Genomic DNA, 18,308 nt, shown 5'->3' on the forward strand with positions numbered 1-18,308 from the left:
GTTTGTACGAAATTCGAAACGTTCCAAATATTCTCGTGCCAAAAAGTAAAATGATATAAAATATGATAATCCACAGAGACAACTGACCTGCAAAATTTCATTTGGGCTATAATTAACGATCCTACAAACCCAAACTCAGCACACTATGTATGTAGCGCGCCCCTCAGCTCAGGGTAGAAGGTAGGATGAAAGTCATTTTACGTGAAAAGTTGTATTTCTTGAATTCGTCCACCTCATACCTTTCTTTTTGTCTGAAGTTATCTGACTCTTCATGTAAAGCAGAGAAATAATTAACTTTGACTGTTAATAACTTTTTAACGAATAACGAACGATGACTAAAACCTGTTGGAGGTGACGACCTGTCAGGGTCATAACCTTGACAACATATGTCAAAGTCAAGATCATTAGGGCTGGATACCCTAATCAGGGAGGATTTTTACCGAAATTGCTATTCATGTGATAAAAGAAGAAAAGATTTGATAAAAATCCTTTCCAAAAAAAAATCCTAAATATGCTTGTAATCAATTTTAATGCTTTCAAAATTCATTAAATAACTATATATAAAAGTATGTTTTTATCTTTATTGTGTATATTTATTTATTTACAAATGTAAATAAATAACAGACAATGGATTAATGGGAATTGGCGCTGTAGTAATTGCGCTATTATTTCATAAATCCAATATCACAAATATACGCGCGCGCGCGCGCGCGCGTGTGTGTGTGTGTGTGTGTGTGTGTGTGTGTGTGTGTGTGTGTGTGTGTGGTACATAGCATTTTAGCTAATATTTTAGCCATTTTCAGTATCGAATTAATAAAAAGACGACGATACAAATTACCGTAAATCATCTAATTGCCTAACTGATATGGGATTACATATGAGAGAATGGTGGATCTCCTTACGATTTATAAATATTAATTATAAATATTTATAAATATATTCTTACACCGCGAACCTGGACTGTTAGTCCGCGCTCCTTTTACTCTTGAAACAAGTGTAATGAACATTATATATAATAGGCCTGTTCTTTTTAGCTGAACTTCTTGCACGATTCATCCTTTCTCTTTTTCTCTCCAATGTCGAGAAAAAAGAAATAAAGATGAACTGTGCAAGAATTTTAGCTAAAAAGAACTCACCTCATATTAAGCTTCGCCTTTTGCCCAAAACGCGAAAAATTCAAATATCAGTATCAGAAAATAAATAGATTCGTAATTAATTAAAGACATATTATATTATATTACCTAGATTTTATAATTTATTGTAAAAAAAGGATCTAATAGTATAAGTAAAATATAAACACAACATTTTTAATATTAACTAAATATTATAATAACAAATATTACATTAATATTATATAGATATTTATATTTTAAATATAGTAAAAGAAAATGATTTTACCGAATTTGACCAAATTTTTACCGAAAAATGAAATATAGATAAGAAAAAATTAGAAATATAAAAAACATTAAATTGTAATAGAAATGTGATATTATAAATATTAAATAGATGTTATAATAAACAATATTATCATATTTAACATTATACCTTTAAAAATAATGTGAGAAAATTTTGCTGATATCTTAAAAAATTCCTTAAATATAGATCAGAAAATAATTTTATTGTACAATCAAAATTATGTAGAAATCTCAAGCAATGCTGCAAAGAATTTTGATATTCTATAAATAAGTAACTAGCATAATTTAAACGTTCTATATAATTATTTTGATGGTTCAACAAAGTTAAAAATAAAAATTACTTTTATTAACACAGATTTTATAATTTGTTATACAAAAAACATGAGTAACATAATAAACATAAACGTAACATTTTTAATGTTAAATTAATATTATAATAAACGTCACTTTTTATTAATATTTTTTTCATATAATTTTTCACATAACAATAACGACTCATTTTATAAATCTTTTTAATTTTTAATTTTATAAAATTAATATTTTGCACATGATTGATAGAAACTTCGGTTATCGGTTGTTTGAATTACGTGACAAAATTCATTGATCGATATTTTAGTTCTTGAATAAGGAGTATGGTGGCACTGTTTCTACGTTCATTATAGAGTCCCTAGAAGAAGAGAGTCTGGACATTCGGGATTCTGCGTGATTGGTGCACATGACTTGTGTCTTCACAATAGTAGCACCAATACGGAACACCTTGCTCACTCAGCGCGAACGGGAGGAAAATTAGAATTGAAATACATTGTACTCAGAATTTATAATAGTATCAGAATTTATAATAGTAGAAGTAATGATCAATGTATGTATATTTCCTAAAAAATTGAGAAATATCTTTGGCGAAGGTTCAATGTACATACATATGATGCAATGTATATAATATACACTGACTGTGTACTCCCAAAATTCACTACTACTATTAAAAATTTATTTAATACACACGTGAACTATAAGGCATATTGTTTTTAATCGACTTTTCGCATCTCGGTTTTTAAATCGTTTTTGATTAGAGCATCCAGATATATAACAACTTGGCATTTTTTTATCTACAAAAGTAATTATTTAATGATGAGATTAATATATTGTCTAATTGATATTTAATTTTTCTTTATGCCTCTATGTGTTTCTCTTTATTATCCTTTCAACATATATAAATCGCGAAATAGGCATGTATTTTTGTGAGCAATAGTGCATCCTAATTAAGTGAAGAATATAAAAACAGATTCTATTATTATCTATTATTAAAAATCTATTATTAAAAAAAAAGGAGTATAAGCAGTAACTATTTCATTTAAATTATATCAAATAATATAAACTCTAACTCTAATAAATTTTTTCGTTAAAAAGATATAAAAAATTATAAAATTTGTAACAAGACACGCAATTTGCAAATTTGAAATTTTACTCTAGAATAGAAAATTATATAATATTTGTATATATTTATATATAAAAAATTATTTCTTTAAAATTAAAATTAAATATACGGGGAAAAGAAGTAAAAACTGCAATTTTATAATTATTCATGGTCTTATACACTTTTTTTCGTATTAATTTTTTAAAAATATATGCTACAATTTTTGTAAGGATTATTCCACAGAAATCTTAAATATATACTTTTCATATGATAGTTATATTAAAGTATAATAATAAATGCAAATTGTGAGAAAGCGATAGGATAAGATAGGAAATGAAATAAGACATTTGGCATGATATTCAGTTGTATATAATTACGAATGAAAATGACAAATTACGCACATTATGAAGAATATGTAGAGAACGCAATAAAGTAAAGTCTAGAACTATATATGATAGTCTCAGATCACGTTATTTCATTACATTAAAAGATATGCTGTCCTCGTGAATTAGATTATATGGTCATATAATCAATCATTGTAAGAATTATAATTTCGTCCTACTAATTATAATTAGTGTTGAAAAATTCTAAAAATTGAACGTTACATCATAAATGTAACGGTATCAAATAAAATAATCATGCGAATAATTAGTTTTAATTAGATACAAACAGGAGTTGAATTGAAAATATTTTGTACTGCTGTTAACATACACGAGAATAAGAAAAATATAGTAAGAAACAATTTTAACAAAAGAAAAACATTTGTAGCAGATTCCGATTGATCGATTAAGATAAAGAACTTCTCTCTTGCATTCTTCCGAATCTAAATTGTCACGCATCTAATAGATCGAATTACGCTAACTTGAACTACATTGCCATATATTAGTATAAATTATAAAACTCGCTTTATAGTTTTATATTCGAACTGAATCAAATTAACTCGAATCGAAACATAATTAATTTGTTAATAATACCTAATTAATCAATGACGATCAAATGAGAACGATCAATTGTTAATTGCAAAATGTACTCAAAGACTTCTTAAACTTACCGTTCTGGCGAACAAAATCATTGTCATGCACGAAGTCACCGATAATCGCACGACGTGTACATTTGTAGGGATGGGTAGAAATTTCATCGTTATTAATATGCACGAAATATCAGTACATGGAAAAAATAGTTTGCTGTCTGAAAATTTAGCCAAATAGAGATGTGAAAATAATTTTGTTGGATCATTAAAATAATTGGGCTTTCAAGCGTAATAAACAATATTTTGATGATTTAGCAATCCACTTTCTACATAATTATTTTGATGGTCCAACAAAATTATTTTCTGATCGGCATTTAGCTAAATTTTACATAATTTAGCAAAAGCATTCTTTTCGTACAATGAAACTACAGAAATATGGCTGATTGCAAAATGTCGGGAGTATCCCTTCTTTTCTATACTTAGAATGGCCGCATCTACGAAACTTGCCCAGTTACGCCCGCGTATATCAATTCTTATTTTCTTTATACGGCTTCTTATTTTCGTTAATACATTCCGATAAATAATTTTCTTATAAGAAAGTTTAACAAATTGCATGCATCGGTATCGTACCGTGTAGCAACGAAACAACGTTTCATGTACCTTGAGTCATCTTATCGGAGCGATCGAACGAATCGCAATTACTATCGATCGCTTCATCACTACTGCTCTACATATTTTATCAACATAACGAAAGAAGCGACTGCGTAAGAAATTATTTACAAAGTTACTGCACGAAAAGAACTATTTACTGGAGTAAAAATTTAGCTAGAAGATTTGAAAATAATTTTCTTGGATCATCAAAATAATATAAACATAAAAATCTCAAGCATGCTAAATAATGCTGCAAAAAAATGTTAGCATTTCAGCAACCTGTATCCTATATAATTATTTTGATGGTTTAATGAAATTATTTTCAAATCTATATCGAGTTAAATTTTTAAATATTTCAACAGAACCTTTCCGTATGAATTATTTTCTATCGATTTATCTAAGTATTATTCCTGAAAATCATGCTCGTGGTCCGAGCTAGTCTAGTCTGCGAGATCCGACTAAAACCATGACAATTGTTTGCGGTGGGATCATAATCGGCGCGACACCCGCGACACTCAAACCCAACAAACGCTGACGGACTCGGTGGTGGTTTGCGGCATGCCGCCGATGCTTGCTCGGTGCTGTTTGAAGAGCGCCTGAATTTCCGCCGGCGTGGAGGACCACCGTCGATGCCTAGTCTTGTCTAAAGGCACTTCCGGAAGACCCACCTCGGTGTGGCAGCCTTTGATTGGCGTGATCGGTAGGGCTGCCGAAGCAGGTAGGCCTACCTCCTGGAAGGAGCTAATCGAGAAGAATCCACTTTCACCCTCGGCGCTGCTCACCGGACTGCTGGCCGGCTTTACTTTAGGTTTACCAACTAGACCTGTAGATTCTTTCTTTTCTAGTCGCTTCGTAGTCCTGCTGAGCGTCGAAATTGGTGTACCGTTGGACGTGATTCCATTTGACGCGGCAAGCGCGAGAATGTCCTCCTCTTCTGTCGTTTTACTGCTACTCGAGTTCCAGGAGGCAGTGTCAGGTGACCTTCTCACACTTGGTACGAAGCTTTGCAAATTTCGGGTAAACTCGATAACAGACGTTTTGACGAGGCTTGGCGATCTACTGTCGTCCTGATGACCGCTGCTCGATTCGTTTCCGCGACTACTATTGGAGCATCCGGAAGAGGCTGTGGCCTCTTGTAAAGTTGTCGAATTGGCGAAGTTACTGTTCGATAGGGAGAAAGACGTGTCATGATGACGATGGTGATCCACCGTAGGAGAAGGAGAAGATCCATTTTCCTCGACCGGCGTCATTCTCGCCAAATCGGGCTCTCGCATTGACAGCAAGGACTCGACGGTCCTCAATAACCTGTAGAAATATTTCACACATTGATTTTTCTTAATAAAATGCAAAAATAATAATAATATAGATAATTATTAAGACAAAGATATCTAGTAAGCAAATTAATAGCAATTGATTATTGTTAAATTGGTATCAAACTCGCTCAGAGTTGGTAACAATTCCGATGATGTTCTAACAAAGCATGTATACATAACCATACAGCAAAATGTCAGTAAACACCGAGTGGAACTTTGATCTACCTTGATTTTAATCGATTCTATCAATTTGCTATCAGGTTGTCAGCAAGCTTTGCACGATTTTTCTAATAATTTACTCTCATATTACATCAGTGGATTCCGTATACCTGCTACCAATTTGCTAACTATGGAATAATATAATGGAAGTGTATTAAATTCTGTGCCTTTTTGTCGATAATTTGCAAACATTTGACAATATTTTTTTAACAGACTTGACTGACTGGGTAATTAATGTTAATAGTAGCAAGTTAATAATTCGATTTACGAACTTAGGATTTTCATGAAATCTTTCTCACCTAAACGCCTCCTGAGACAACTTCTCCGGCGGTATCTCATCCGGATTCAGTTCTGTCTGTTTAGGTTCGCGATAAACGACGTTATCGGGAACGTCGTTCGTCTTACTGAGATCCAGCGGTGGCTTAATACGTGGCGTTGTGCAGTGCACCGGGTCGTTTCTTCGCAGAACCGACCAGGTGAACTCGCGGAAGCAGGTAGGGCTTGGCGAACTGATCTGTGTGACCGATTTGGCGCGTGTGAACGGCGAGGATGTCGACGATGGCGTTGCGATTCCGCGATTTGGCGACGGATCCGTGTGCATCACCGTGTGCACGCTGCGACTACGTGGCACACGTCTCTTGTCCTTGGAATTTTCCTTGGCATGCAGGATCTCCAAGCTCCTGTGAGCCCGGCCCAAGAAATGAGCCACTTGTTCCATCGTAGAACGATACATTTGCCTGTTCGATTCGACCTGCAAAATTGATCGATAACAAAATTATTGTACAAAATTATATATTGTAATGGGGGGGGGGGAGTCACAATACATCCTCCTTCATTAATAATATTGTTTAAAAAACAATCTGATTTGCAAATATAATCAAAGGATAACATCCGCAAAGATGTTAGAAAAATGAAAAGAAAAAGGAATAAAGATAGTAATACGGACGTAGTTTTTTGAAGTAAATTTATTTTTAGAATCTCTTGCGTGCACGATATAATCGATGGAGTTTTAGTTCTTTTTTTTTTCAAAGGATATTAAACTTCCTGACGTTCCATGTAGAATTCTAAGAAAATGTAAAGTAGAAGTATCTCAGACAAATTACAACTTGTTTTTATTATATAAAAAAATACACATAAAAATATTAATAATAACTATTTCAATCAAGGAGATAGATTGAAATGTCTTAATAATACTTTTCTTACAACTTGAGGAAATTAATAATTATGAAATTAATAGTCTATTTCCAGAATCTCGCACAATATCAATGAATTTTTAGATTTTTAGATTTTTAGATTTTAGAGTATTACATTTTCTGACACATTCTATAAAAAATTCCAGCGAGAAAATATAAAATACAAATATTCCCAAATATCACAGACAAATTACAACTTTTTTTATTATATAAAAATAAATAATAAAAACTATTTCAATCAAGGAGATAGATTATAAAGTCATAATACTCTTTTTCTATCACTTAAGATGCTATCAAGTATATTTGAAGTTGAGCGATCAAAAGATGTATCGTATAGCACGTATATATAAGTTCATTCATAAAATGATAATGGATGAACATAAAAAAAATTCGGCGGGATGAAAATCGCATGGATCATCAAGGAGGAAAAATAGCTAATCGTATGCCGACCAGTTGTTATGTGTCGTGATATCGAGTAATCGGAGCGAGGTAAACCGGTTGGCCATGTTATCAGTCGCTTCGTCTTCTACTGATCTTCAGCTATCGTGTGATTACGAACCTGTTTGACCTGCCATTGGAGCGTATCGACTCGCGCTTGAAGAAAGACGTTTTGCAGGAAGGCACTCTGCAACCTCCGGTTTTCCTTCTTCAACGACTGGCATTGCTGCAATGAGAAAATAAGACTACTTATACATCCTCTCTCGGATACTTTTAGATTATGATTTGATGCAATGTTGCCATCACGACTAGTTTTAAGGAGAGAAATCATGGGACTTCTACCATTAATTAAAAGATAAGAAAGACTTTTTTAGCTATTATTATCTTAGTAAAATTTACAGGACGTTTTTCTTCGAATGAGAATATTTTTCTGGAGCTAGAAATTTCTCCAGATGGCATGTTATTCTCCATTAGAATAAACGTACACGCGTCGCCTGGTAGCCGCGAATTCGCTATGATTTTCCGCGACTTTCTTCCGATAATATATTTCCGACGTCTCCTTTTTCATCTTACACCGCGTACAGTCATAACTAGATTCAAACTCGCGGAGCGATTTTATGGATCCATTGACGTTGCCTCGCCATGCATTCCACCTCGCTTTATTAGCAAAAACTCATGTTTCTACCCTAGTAACGATCTGCTTGGAGAGTATAAGGTAGAGAAACGAAAGAGACGGAACATAACGCGAGTATATTTGCAAGAAAGGAAGAAAGAGAGGAGAAAAAGAGACGGGAGATACGGACGAGTTGCGGGTCTAATAGTCGGTACTTCTACGAAATCACGATTCTAACGAGGGTACTTCAGTGTGAGATCTTGCGTGCGCGCAATAGCGGTCCACGTGTGTCGCGAGGTACGAGATAGATGGATGAAAGAGATACAAAACACAGAAAACGTAAAGCGTCGATAGCTTTCCGTAATTAATCACAGGACGCTACCTGGCGTGAGCGTATTATTACGAATTTTACGCTATTCCGCTAATTACGAGGGGTACTTATGTCGATTAATAACACGTCCGACAATATAATAGCGCCGTTTTTAAAAAATACTTTCCGTTCAACGAGCTATGTAATGGGGACTTTGAGGTAATCTGCGTGTATCGATTAATTAATTAAACGCAATCGTAACCAATGCAGGCCTACAAACCTCCTTCTACTGACAATGCATACTTTCCTGTTTTTATCAATATTTTCAATAAGGTCGTGAGATTTTTTCTTTTCCTTCCTTTCCTCTAGAATTCTGTGCAATATAATATATTTTTTTTTATCTTATTATACACTGAAAATATATTAAATTTTAATTAATATCTATTTATTTGAATTGTATTAATTGAATATTTACAGAATGTAAACATATATTTATTTTTTTGTACAAGAATTAATTTGATTTAATTATCATTTTTTTTATTGAGAAAGTATTTATTTAAATAAAAATTAAATTGTTTAAGCAAAAATTTAGTACATTTTTTTTCAATATACCGCCCGCTTTTCAATACTTTCTCTCTTTATACATATTGATTATTATGATAAATATCATCATATACCTCGATGATTGAATCGGAAAAGACGCCCAGTTAATCGAGAGTTCCAATCCTAGTTGATGACATTTTTCGCAAGTTAGTAAGTTCTTGGTAGTGTTTTAATATATTTATTAGCATTAATAATATTAATATTTCAGTTTGTGTTTCGAACATTTCAAGTTCGAATATAATCGGCGCATTTACAACTAAAGATGTTTTAACTATAACTTTTACAACTAAAGATGATTTAAATACATTTACATACAAATATTATTAATCACATACAAAGAAAAAAAATTAGTATTTTTGTGTGAAAATTGTGCCAATAGCAAGATATTTGTAATATCAACTATAAATTAGTGTAAGGAATAAAATTAAAAAGATTGATATGATATATAGGATAAGAAATATTTACAAGTTTAAATAAAAATAGGTTTAGATAAAAGTAAGTAATAAGTAAAAGTAAGTAAATAAGTTTAGAGATGAAAGTAATATATATTGAGAGTGGATTCCAGTCAATAAATATTAAGATATGGAATGAATGTTAATTAAGATATGATAAAGTAAAACTACAACCAAGATTTCTCTTGGCATATAAACTGCAATAATAATAGTTGCTTCTATTATATGTATTGAACACCAAGATTCAACTTCGGCCATATATGGTACTTCTTTAATTTTTTCATTTTTTTAAGTTTTAAATCAAGTTTTTTCAAATATAAAATAGACAAAATATTAAGTAATTTACAGAGGCACATAGAAATTAAACATCAAGAATAAGCGAATCAGATATAGAAATTAAAGAATCGTAACCTAATCGAATTAGCCAATCAACGTTTTTACACAATAAAAAAATATAATATCTTTGAAAAAAACTATTATAGCAATTTTTTTCGAAAAGAATTTTAAATTTCAGAAAGTTTACTTTAAAATGCTTATCTATTAAAATTTCCCTTAAAAAGTTTAAAATAATTACGACATATTATTAGCAAAAAAAATAATGATGACGTAAAAACCGCGTGACGATCATTAACATCGGGTGTTTCATTATCTGCGTTACACATTAATTATTACTACCTTAGCCAACTAGATATTTTCTATCTTGACATGAAAAATTGTAACTGAATAACGTTGCGAATAATGTTGTCGGCTTTCTAGGAGAGCGCGGAGCGATGGTGAACGGGCAAGGAGGTGGATCATAAATCAGAGCCCCGGTGAGAAAAGGTCACGAATGAAGCTGGAGAGAATCGGTAAGGATTTAATGAGGTACGCTTCACTTTCCATGTTTTTCGCGGGAGCATTTAAACGACCGACGAAATTACACTTGGTCTCGCGACGCCGCGAAAGAAAAGTTCGGTATTAATTTTCAGATCCTATCGTTTTATTTTCGTGCGTTCCTGTTTTTCCTTTCACGCTTAATCGATCGCACGATATCGTGTGCGGCAGCTGCTGGCCACGCAATATCGATATACCGTCCGATAACATTCAGAGGATCTATCGATTCCGCATCTCTCAAAGAATTTAATGAAACCTTCGACCAAACTCGAACAAGACGAAGGCAATTTTCTATCTAATTTCGATAATCATCGCCGCAGCGTGGCCGGAGTAGAATCGTTGTAGTTATTAACGGATGACCATCGTCGTCCTTCGAGAATAGCTCGTTACAATAGCTCGACCTTCGATTATATCCAGAAGTAAAATATCCACTCGCTTTTGCAATTCATAATACCGTTAGTTTTTGTAGAATTGTTGCAGCGCTTCCAATTAATGAGAAACCCCGTATTTTTAATCTTCCAGAGCTAATACCAAAATCTGTAATACAATTACTGGCTGGATTTGTAAAGTCTATTCTACAATTGAGTAGTTGTAAGTGATTGTAGTGTGAAAATGGAATCACAGTCGAATATATGAAAAGAATATTCTGTGTAATATTCGATAATGACTATAGAATGAACTTAAAATCTATTTCATTTATATTATAATTAAAAGGCACTAATTAATTGACTGCGAGAAACTAAAATAACATAACTCATAAAATAACATAACTCATAAAAAGGTGTAGCGAATTTATCGCCACTACTCTAGCTGCAAGTCAAATATAAATGACAGTTTTTTATCTCAAGTAAAAAAATAGCATATACGGAAGATACCAATTACATATTAATCCGTGAAGGCTTCTCAGCTGTTCGAACGAGAGAAAAAAAAAAGGACAACACAGCAGACAGTCACGAGACAATATATTGATGAGCAAAAAAAATAAGATGCAACTGCTGCATCCGTTAAGAAAATTAGATCACTAGATAGCGTGTATATTTTAAATTGTATATTTGAAACCTTCTAGAATATTCGAGTAAACAAACATTTTCTTCGGGTCGAATGAGCAATTGAGAGAAGAAAGAGCGACATTTATTTATCCTTTGGCTCTTGTTGTGTGAAGTCGTGTCTGATAACGCGCTCAGTAATAAAAGATTTTAATATTTGCATACGTTGAGTAAATCATTGGCACTAGCTACATATAACCATCGTCCGAATCGCATAATACAACCAAAAAGGAATAAATACTAAGTTTATTTTAATAATATTTTTAAAAACTACGGATGAATTTAACACTATAGATTTTTAATCTTAATTTTAGATTTAATATTAAATTTTAAACATTCGGTTTATATCGACATCAATTAAAAATAACATCAACTAAAAATAACATAACATCTATGTTGTAATTTTGCATTCAACAATATAAATGTAATATAACATAGGGTGTTACATAAATTACATTGTTAAGTGCGAAAGATTAGATGTTATGGTACTTTTAGATGGCATCGAAAATGAACATCACATAGTATTAAATCCATAACAGCACAAATTTCTAAAGAACATCTTTAAAAATATCCAGAAGACGTCCTCGAACGTTTCCAGGATCTCGAATAAAATATCCTGCGTAGGAATTCATGTCTATATTTTTTAGAATAAAGAATAATTCAAATTTGCAAGATGTAACTTAAAGAAAGGTGAATCGTTTTGACATTTTTGATAAAGAAATTTCTAATCAAGTAGGTTCATCAGTAAACCCATTCCTCAGAAGATATTAATTTCAAAAATTCTACAGCAAGAGGCCGCAATGAATGGATTTCAATGCGGCTCTCGCTTTCATCGTCAAAGTTCCTGTCGCTAGAAGATGGAACGATAGAACGGCGCAGTTACTACGACGCCACGTGCGTAAAAACAAACTTTCGTACGAGATTGCACGCGGCATCGTCGAACAACTAGAAACGAAGGAATACTGAATAATTCAGGCAGTGACCGTAGCGAATGACGTCACGATAGTATTCAGCCGGTGGACTGTTCAGGCTGAGCGACCATGCGTAACCCCATCCGCTCGGCCGCTGCTGCCGCAGTCGCCGATGAAAATTTCAACTTTCCGTAAATATACCCTCACACAATCGACAAAAAAATGGAGGAAATACCGATGAAAAAAAAAAATTTACTCTGACTCACGTTGCGTTACGAATTCGTGAGAATTTGTCCGACGTCACGCACCTCAGCCGACAATTTTCGCAAATCAAATTACTCCTCGATGAACGATTTTTTTGCGCCGAGTCTATCTGCGTGTCCGTTACACTTGTGCCGTAATGCGTGCCTTACAATAACAGTTGCAACATTCGGCCCCTTGTGATATATATTTCGTGACGTATCCTCGATTCCTCGCCGTGAAAATTCTGATGCAGACGCGATTCTTATGGACGTACGGCTATCTTTCGACATCTTTCATCCTGGCCTCGTTATCATCTAGAGGCCATCACCGGATATCTTGCAATACATACCCATCTTTTTCCCGCTATTGTATGGAAATGTTAGGAAGAGGTCTTTCTCGCTGTGTCCCTCGCGGAGCCAATCTGTTCGCAGTTACAAAGGATGAACGGAATAGAAATCGAAATAGGACTATCATTAGGAACAACATGGAATCAGCCATTGTTTCGATATTCGCACCGTTCTCTAAATGGTTCAACGTCAATGTCAGCAGTTTGTCGTGCTCGATTGAAAGCATTGCCATTCAAGATTCTATCTATACTGCACATCCGTTCTCTTTTATTCCTATCTTTAGTCGTTTGATGAAAATTTGTGAAATACATTTAACATCATCTCAATTGAATATGCAGTCAATAGTAAGCAAGAATTGACCAAGAAATTGTTCAATACGAATAAGTGAAGAAGGCTATATTCGATTAAGTAGTCTTGATAGAAAAATATATAGTTTTGCTAGACACCCATTCAGTTACTATTACTGTATTCTCATTAGTTGTAACAATACTGCGTAGGAAATAGGCAAGAACTTGATAGAATTTTATTCAGTGAGTGAAGTAATTTTTTTGATAAAAGTAAGTGCAATTTACATAGACGATCTATCCAATTATGATTCTAATATTATTATTCTAATATTAATTGTATTAGATAAACACTGCGTAGTCCATTTATTATTCTGTCTTCAGTAAATTGTACATTCTTTTTTGCATGTAAATCATTACATCTTTATTGGAATTCCAAGTATTTTATTTTTCAATTATTAGATAGAAGTTAATAAATTGTTTAAAAATTGTACAATTGGGAAATTTTATTGTCTAATAATATTGTATTACCTAATAATATTTTTGCATGAAATTTTACAATTTGCAGTTTGAATAAACTACGCGCTGATTATTTGAATTAAAAGTTATAACAACGCTATTATTAAAATCTATTTTTATCGAATATGATCTTTTTCGGTTATTTGTTTTAAATACAAGTTACACTATAAAATTGGACATACATAGAAAAAAATGCATTTGTAATTAAAGACTTTTATAAGAATATTCTTTATTGCAGAGGAGAAACAAGAATTTTCTTAGAAAATATATTTTTAATCGATTCTTCTATGGAAAAGAATTTATATTAGCTTTTTCACGTTTGAAAAAAATATTTAATTACTATTTCTTCATTGCCTTCTTCAACTTCGTTTATTAGAATCAATAATTAGATTTTAATTAAGATGGATGCGATTGCGCGCATTCTTCGAGCGGGTCCTGCCCTCGCGCTCAGATGAAACGATGCTCGAATTGCTCCTTTCACTTACTCTCGCGAAACATCTTTGCGACCCACGCGCAAAGCAAGAACGACGTTCGCCTTACGCAAATCGAAATCGCCGTCGACTTTTCCTCTGTTCGTTCGAAAAATTAATCTAACTTGTCCGGCACGTGAGAACCGACGCTTGCAACGCGAGCGCGGTCCGTTCGTCGTTAAGAATTAACGTCAAGTTTCACCTCACGTGGGAGATTTTCACACGAGAGAGGATATATATATATACACAGAAAGCGATGCGGAATATTTATCGGGCGCGTTGGCGTAGATATTCGTTTCTGATTGCACAAAGATTAATCTTTAATTTATACGACGTGTACACGAGGAAGCGACTGCCTACCGTATTTCTTGCAACATTTATTTTATATATATAGAAAGAAAAATCCTGTGAAACTAGCCATGTTCATACGTATTCGCATCGCACAAGACGCTCTGACAAAAAAGAGAGATCCATAATATAAAAAATATATCAATTTCAAAATTTTTAATCGTTCGGCATAAACTCCATCTCACGTATTAATACATATATACTTTAGTCCTAGAAAAGAATTTTCGAATCTGTGAAAAAGAAAAAAGTATTATTGTTATACAAAAATTATATGATTTAATCAATAATACAGACGGCTTTAGGATCTCCTTAATAATGACTGACAAACACGCTAGCTAGAGGCGGTGTATGAATGGATGCATTCAGTATTACACCATTCATTGAGCGCTCAGTGAGCGATCATAGTACTGAATCCACTCAATGATTCTCGGATTATACCTTTCGTATCGCTGATTCGGATCTTTATATCTCGAAGGACCAAATTATTGGCGAACAATGCACACATGCATTGGGATGAAGTTAGCACCCCAACTATAGTACTCAGGAATTTTGATTAGAGTTCCCGTTTTCTTTTGACGAGACAAAAAGTTCTATATAATTTATAACAAGAGTTCCGCTTAATTATTTTTAAATAGTTTTTAAAAAATGAGGTGCTAATTTCTCATCGAAAATCGAGATGGAATAGTTCTGAGCGATTCAATAGCTTCATTTCGTGAATACTTAGAGTTCCTGATGCATAAAAAAAAATTTTGAAAAATCAAAAAAGAAATTAAAAATTTTTAAAAATCAATTTTTAGATACAATAGTTCTGATTAAAGTTCCTGCTTCCTTTTAATGAGACAAAGAGTTCTCTGTATTTTTTAATGCGAGATTCATTTAATAACAATTTTTAAATAAGTTTTAAAAAATGTGGTGCTAACTTCTCAGCAAAATTCGAAATCGAATAGTTCTAAGCAGCTTAATAGCTCTATTTTGTGAATATCTAGAGTTCCTGACATAAAAAACAATTTTGACATACAAGAAAATTAAAAAAAAAAAATTTTTTTTTAGTATATATATCTATTTTTAAGTATATATATATCTCTTTTATTTTTGAGTCTGTATTGGTTTTAAGAACTGAGAACTCTTCGAAATTGTTAAAATGACAATTAAGGTATCATAGAACTATTTTATAAAAAAAATTTTTTTCAAATTTTTTTTTTATAAATTTTCTTGTTTATCAAAATTGTTTTTTATGTATCAGGAACAATTCTCGCATTAAAAAATACAGAGAATTCTTCGTCTCATTAAAAGAAAGCAGGAAACTCTAAAAAGGAATTCTAATCAGAACTATTGTATCTAAAAATTGATTTTTCAAAAATTTTTAATTTTTTTTTAATTTTTCAAAATTTTTTTTATCAGGAATTCTAGGTATTTATAAAATGAAGCTATTAAGCCGCTCAAAACTATTCGATTTTGATGAGAAGTTAGCATTCCTTATTTTTAAAAATTATTTAAAAATAATTATTAAGCAGAACTCTTATTATAAATTATATAGAACTCTTTGTTTCGTCAAGGAAACGGGAACTCTAATCAGAATTCCTGAGTACTATAGTTGAGGTGTTAACTTCACATACCCCATGCATTGGCTGCGTTCAGCAGAGAAAGCAGCTTTACAATTGTTGTAAAATTTTTTTAATATGATTGGTCCTTAGTTCTTCGTTGGATCTAAAATGTATAAATCAATCATATTTAAGAATTTTACAATAATTGCAAAGCTGCTTTCTCTGCTGAAAGCAGCCACTGACTCTGCTGTTCTGACATGATGCGAATACAGAATCACTTTCATGCTATAGCAAATTGCACTATTAGAAACATTAGCACAATATTTCTTGAATTCGTTCAGTTCATTCGGTTGGTCCGAATATAAATTTAGCATTACATGAGTCAGTTTTTCATTTGTTCAATATGACAATTTTAATGTACTGATGCAGTGCGTACAAGCCGAATGCGTGGCACTGAAAAAGTTCTCATTCAGCGCACATTAAGATTCTCTAATCAAAATTTGATCACTTTCTTGCTTGTTTGTGATTGGTCTGACATTTTTCCATTTCATTTTAAATATTATGAACATTACGCTTTTACTTTAAATGCATGATGCATGACCATGGATTTATAATCGTAATATTTATGATTAGAAACTACTAAATTTTTACGTCTTTTTAAATTTTAATCGCCAGTTAGTCGCCTGAACGTGCCAAAATGTTTGTTAAAAACTATGAAGCTTATAAGGCATCTCTATAGAACTGCAACTTACGGCGCCATTGTAGCGTGAGATGAAATGAGATAGAATGACTTTTCTCTCGTACAATTTCGATAAAAAATGATGCCTACTTTAGATGATGACTCTAATTAGAGAGTCTCTAGCGCGCATTAGTGCAATCTGCCGAATTCGCTATATGATCAGGCTTGTGCCTGTTACGCTATGTGTAGTGCTCGTTTTCTTCTTGATGCCTTGTGGACTCTGTCAGGATTGCCATAGAAAATAAATTTTACAATTCCTTGACTTTTCCAGATTTTCCAGAAAAAATGGGAAATTTCCACGACCAATATGAAATATGTAAAAAATTTTAACATTTAGAATTAAGAATTGTAAGAAAGCTAGTCTATATTACTAAAAACTCAAAAAAAGCTTAGTAGCATAATAAAATTTTGGGGGCAAATTCAAGTTAACAAAAAATTAATTAGTATTGGAAAAAAGAAAACAACAGAAAAGGGCGATCAAATAAAATTAATAAATAAAATATAAATTTTAATTATTTTTAAAAAATCATTTAAATGCACGAGTTTTTAACGTATTTGATTATAAATGTCAGATATAATATTTAAAAAATTATAAAAATTATTCAGAAAAGGAGTAATTTAAAGGAATTATGAACAAAGTTAAAAAAAAAATTCCAGTCTCTTCTGTACTTTCCCCTAACTTTTCCCGGTTTTCCTGATTTTCCAGGTCTGTGGCAACTCTATCAAAATCTAGGATCGATTAGAAATTTGCCTGAAATTTCAAAAACCAATATAAAACCGCAATATAAAGCAATCTGCAATATTATGCGCAATGTTATACCTGATATATTCTTACATCTTTCTACATATATATAGACAAGCCCAGCGATTTTTTTCGCTTTTCTTATAGTCTGCCTGTATCCTTAAATGCTTTGAATGTCTGACATTTGCGCGTGGGAAGAAGTTGATGAAGTTCCGCAACTGACTTGTTCCGCAATGTACTTGTTACACGTATTAGATCATGTAAAGGGGAAGGTCTTCCAGGCTCGTCAGCACGGTGTTAGTGTCTTCGCGGATTAATTCTTCATTTCATTCGGCCATTATTGGAATCAGAATGAAATTGCATCAGGCGCTTCATAGATGCGCGTGTTCCTTCCTTTCTGCGGGAGATAGATGTGGATATCGTCCTGTCTTTACTATCGAGCGTTACGCTCCAAAAGGAGCTTAATTCTTTGTGTCGACTTGTGAGAAAGTTCTGCCCCAGCATCTCTCAAGAGAAGCAATGGCGAATCCTAGCAAGAATCATAGTAGTAAGAATATAAGGTTATTTCATTTTGTGTGTGTGTGTGTGTGTGTGTGTGTGTGTGTGTGTGTGTGTGTGTGTGTGTGTGTGTGTGTGTGTGTGTGTGTGTGTGTG

The 18,308-nt window shown here is 32.7% G+C and overlaps 1 protein-coding gene across 1 annotated transcript in view; it reads right to left on the reverse strand.

The window, feature by feature from the left end:
• Positions 1–4,962: 4,962 nt before the first annotated feature.
• Positions 4,963–18,308, reverse strand: part of LOC105622355 — a 43,734-nt gene continuing 30,388 nt past the window's right edge. The window contains exons 3-5 of the mRNA XM_012203777.1: positions 7,732–7,836; positions 6,279–6,730; positions 4,963–5,752 (exon numbers count right to left, since the gene is read on the reverse strand). Of these exons, the coding sequence (XP_012059167.1) occupies positions 4,963–5,752; positions 6,279–6,730; positions 7,732–7,836 (1,347 nt within the window). The remainder of the gene's footprint in view (positions 5,753–6,278; positions 6,731–7,731; positions 7,837–18,308) is intronic.

This window comes from Atta cephalotes (assembly GCF_000143395.1).
Source record: "Atta cephalotes unplaced genomic scaffold scaffold00044, whole genome shotgun sequence".
In the NCBI taxonomy this organism is placed as follows: Eukaryota; Metazoa; Arthropoda; class Insecta; order Hymenoptera; family Formicidae; genus Atta; species Atta cephalotes.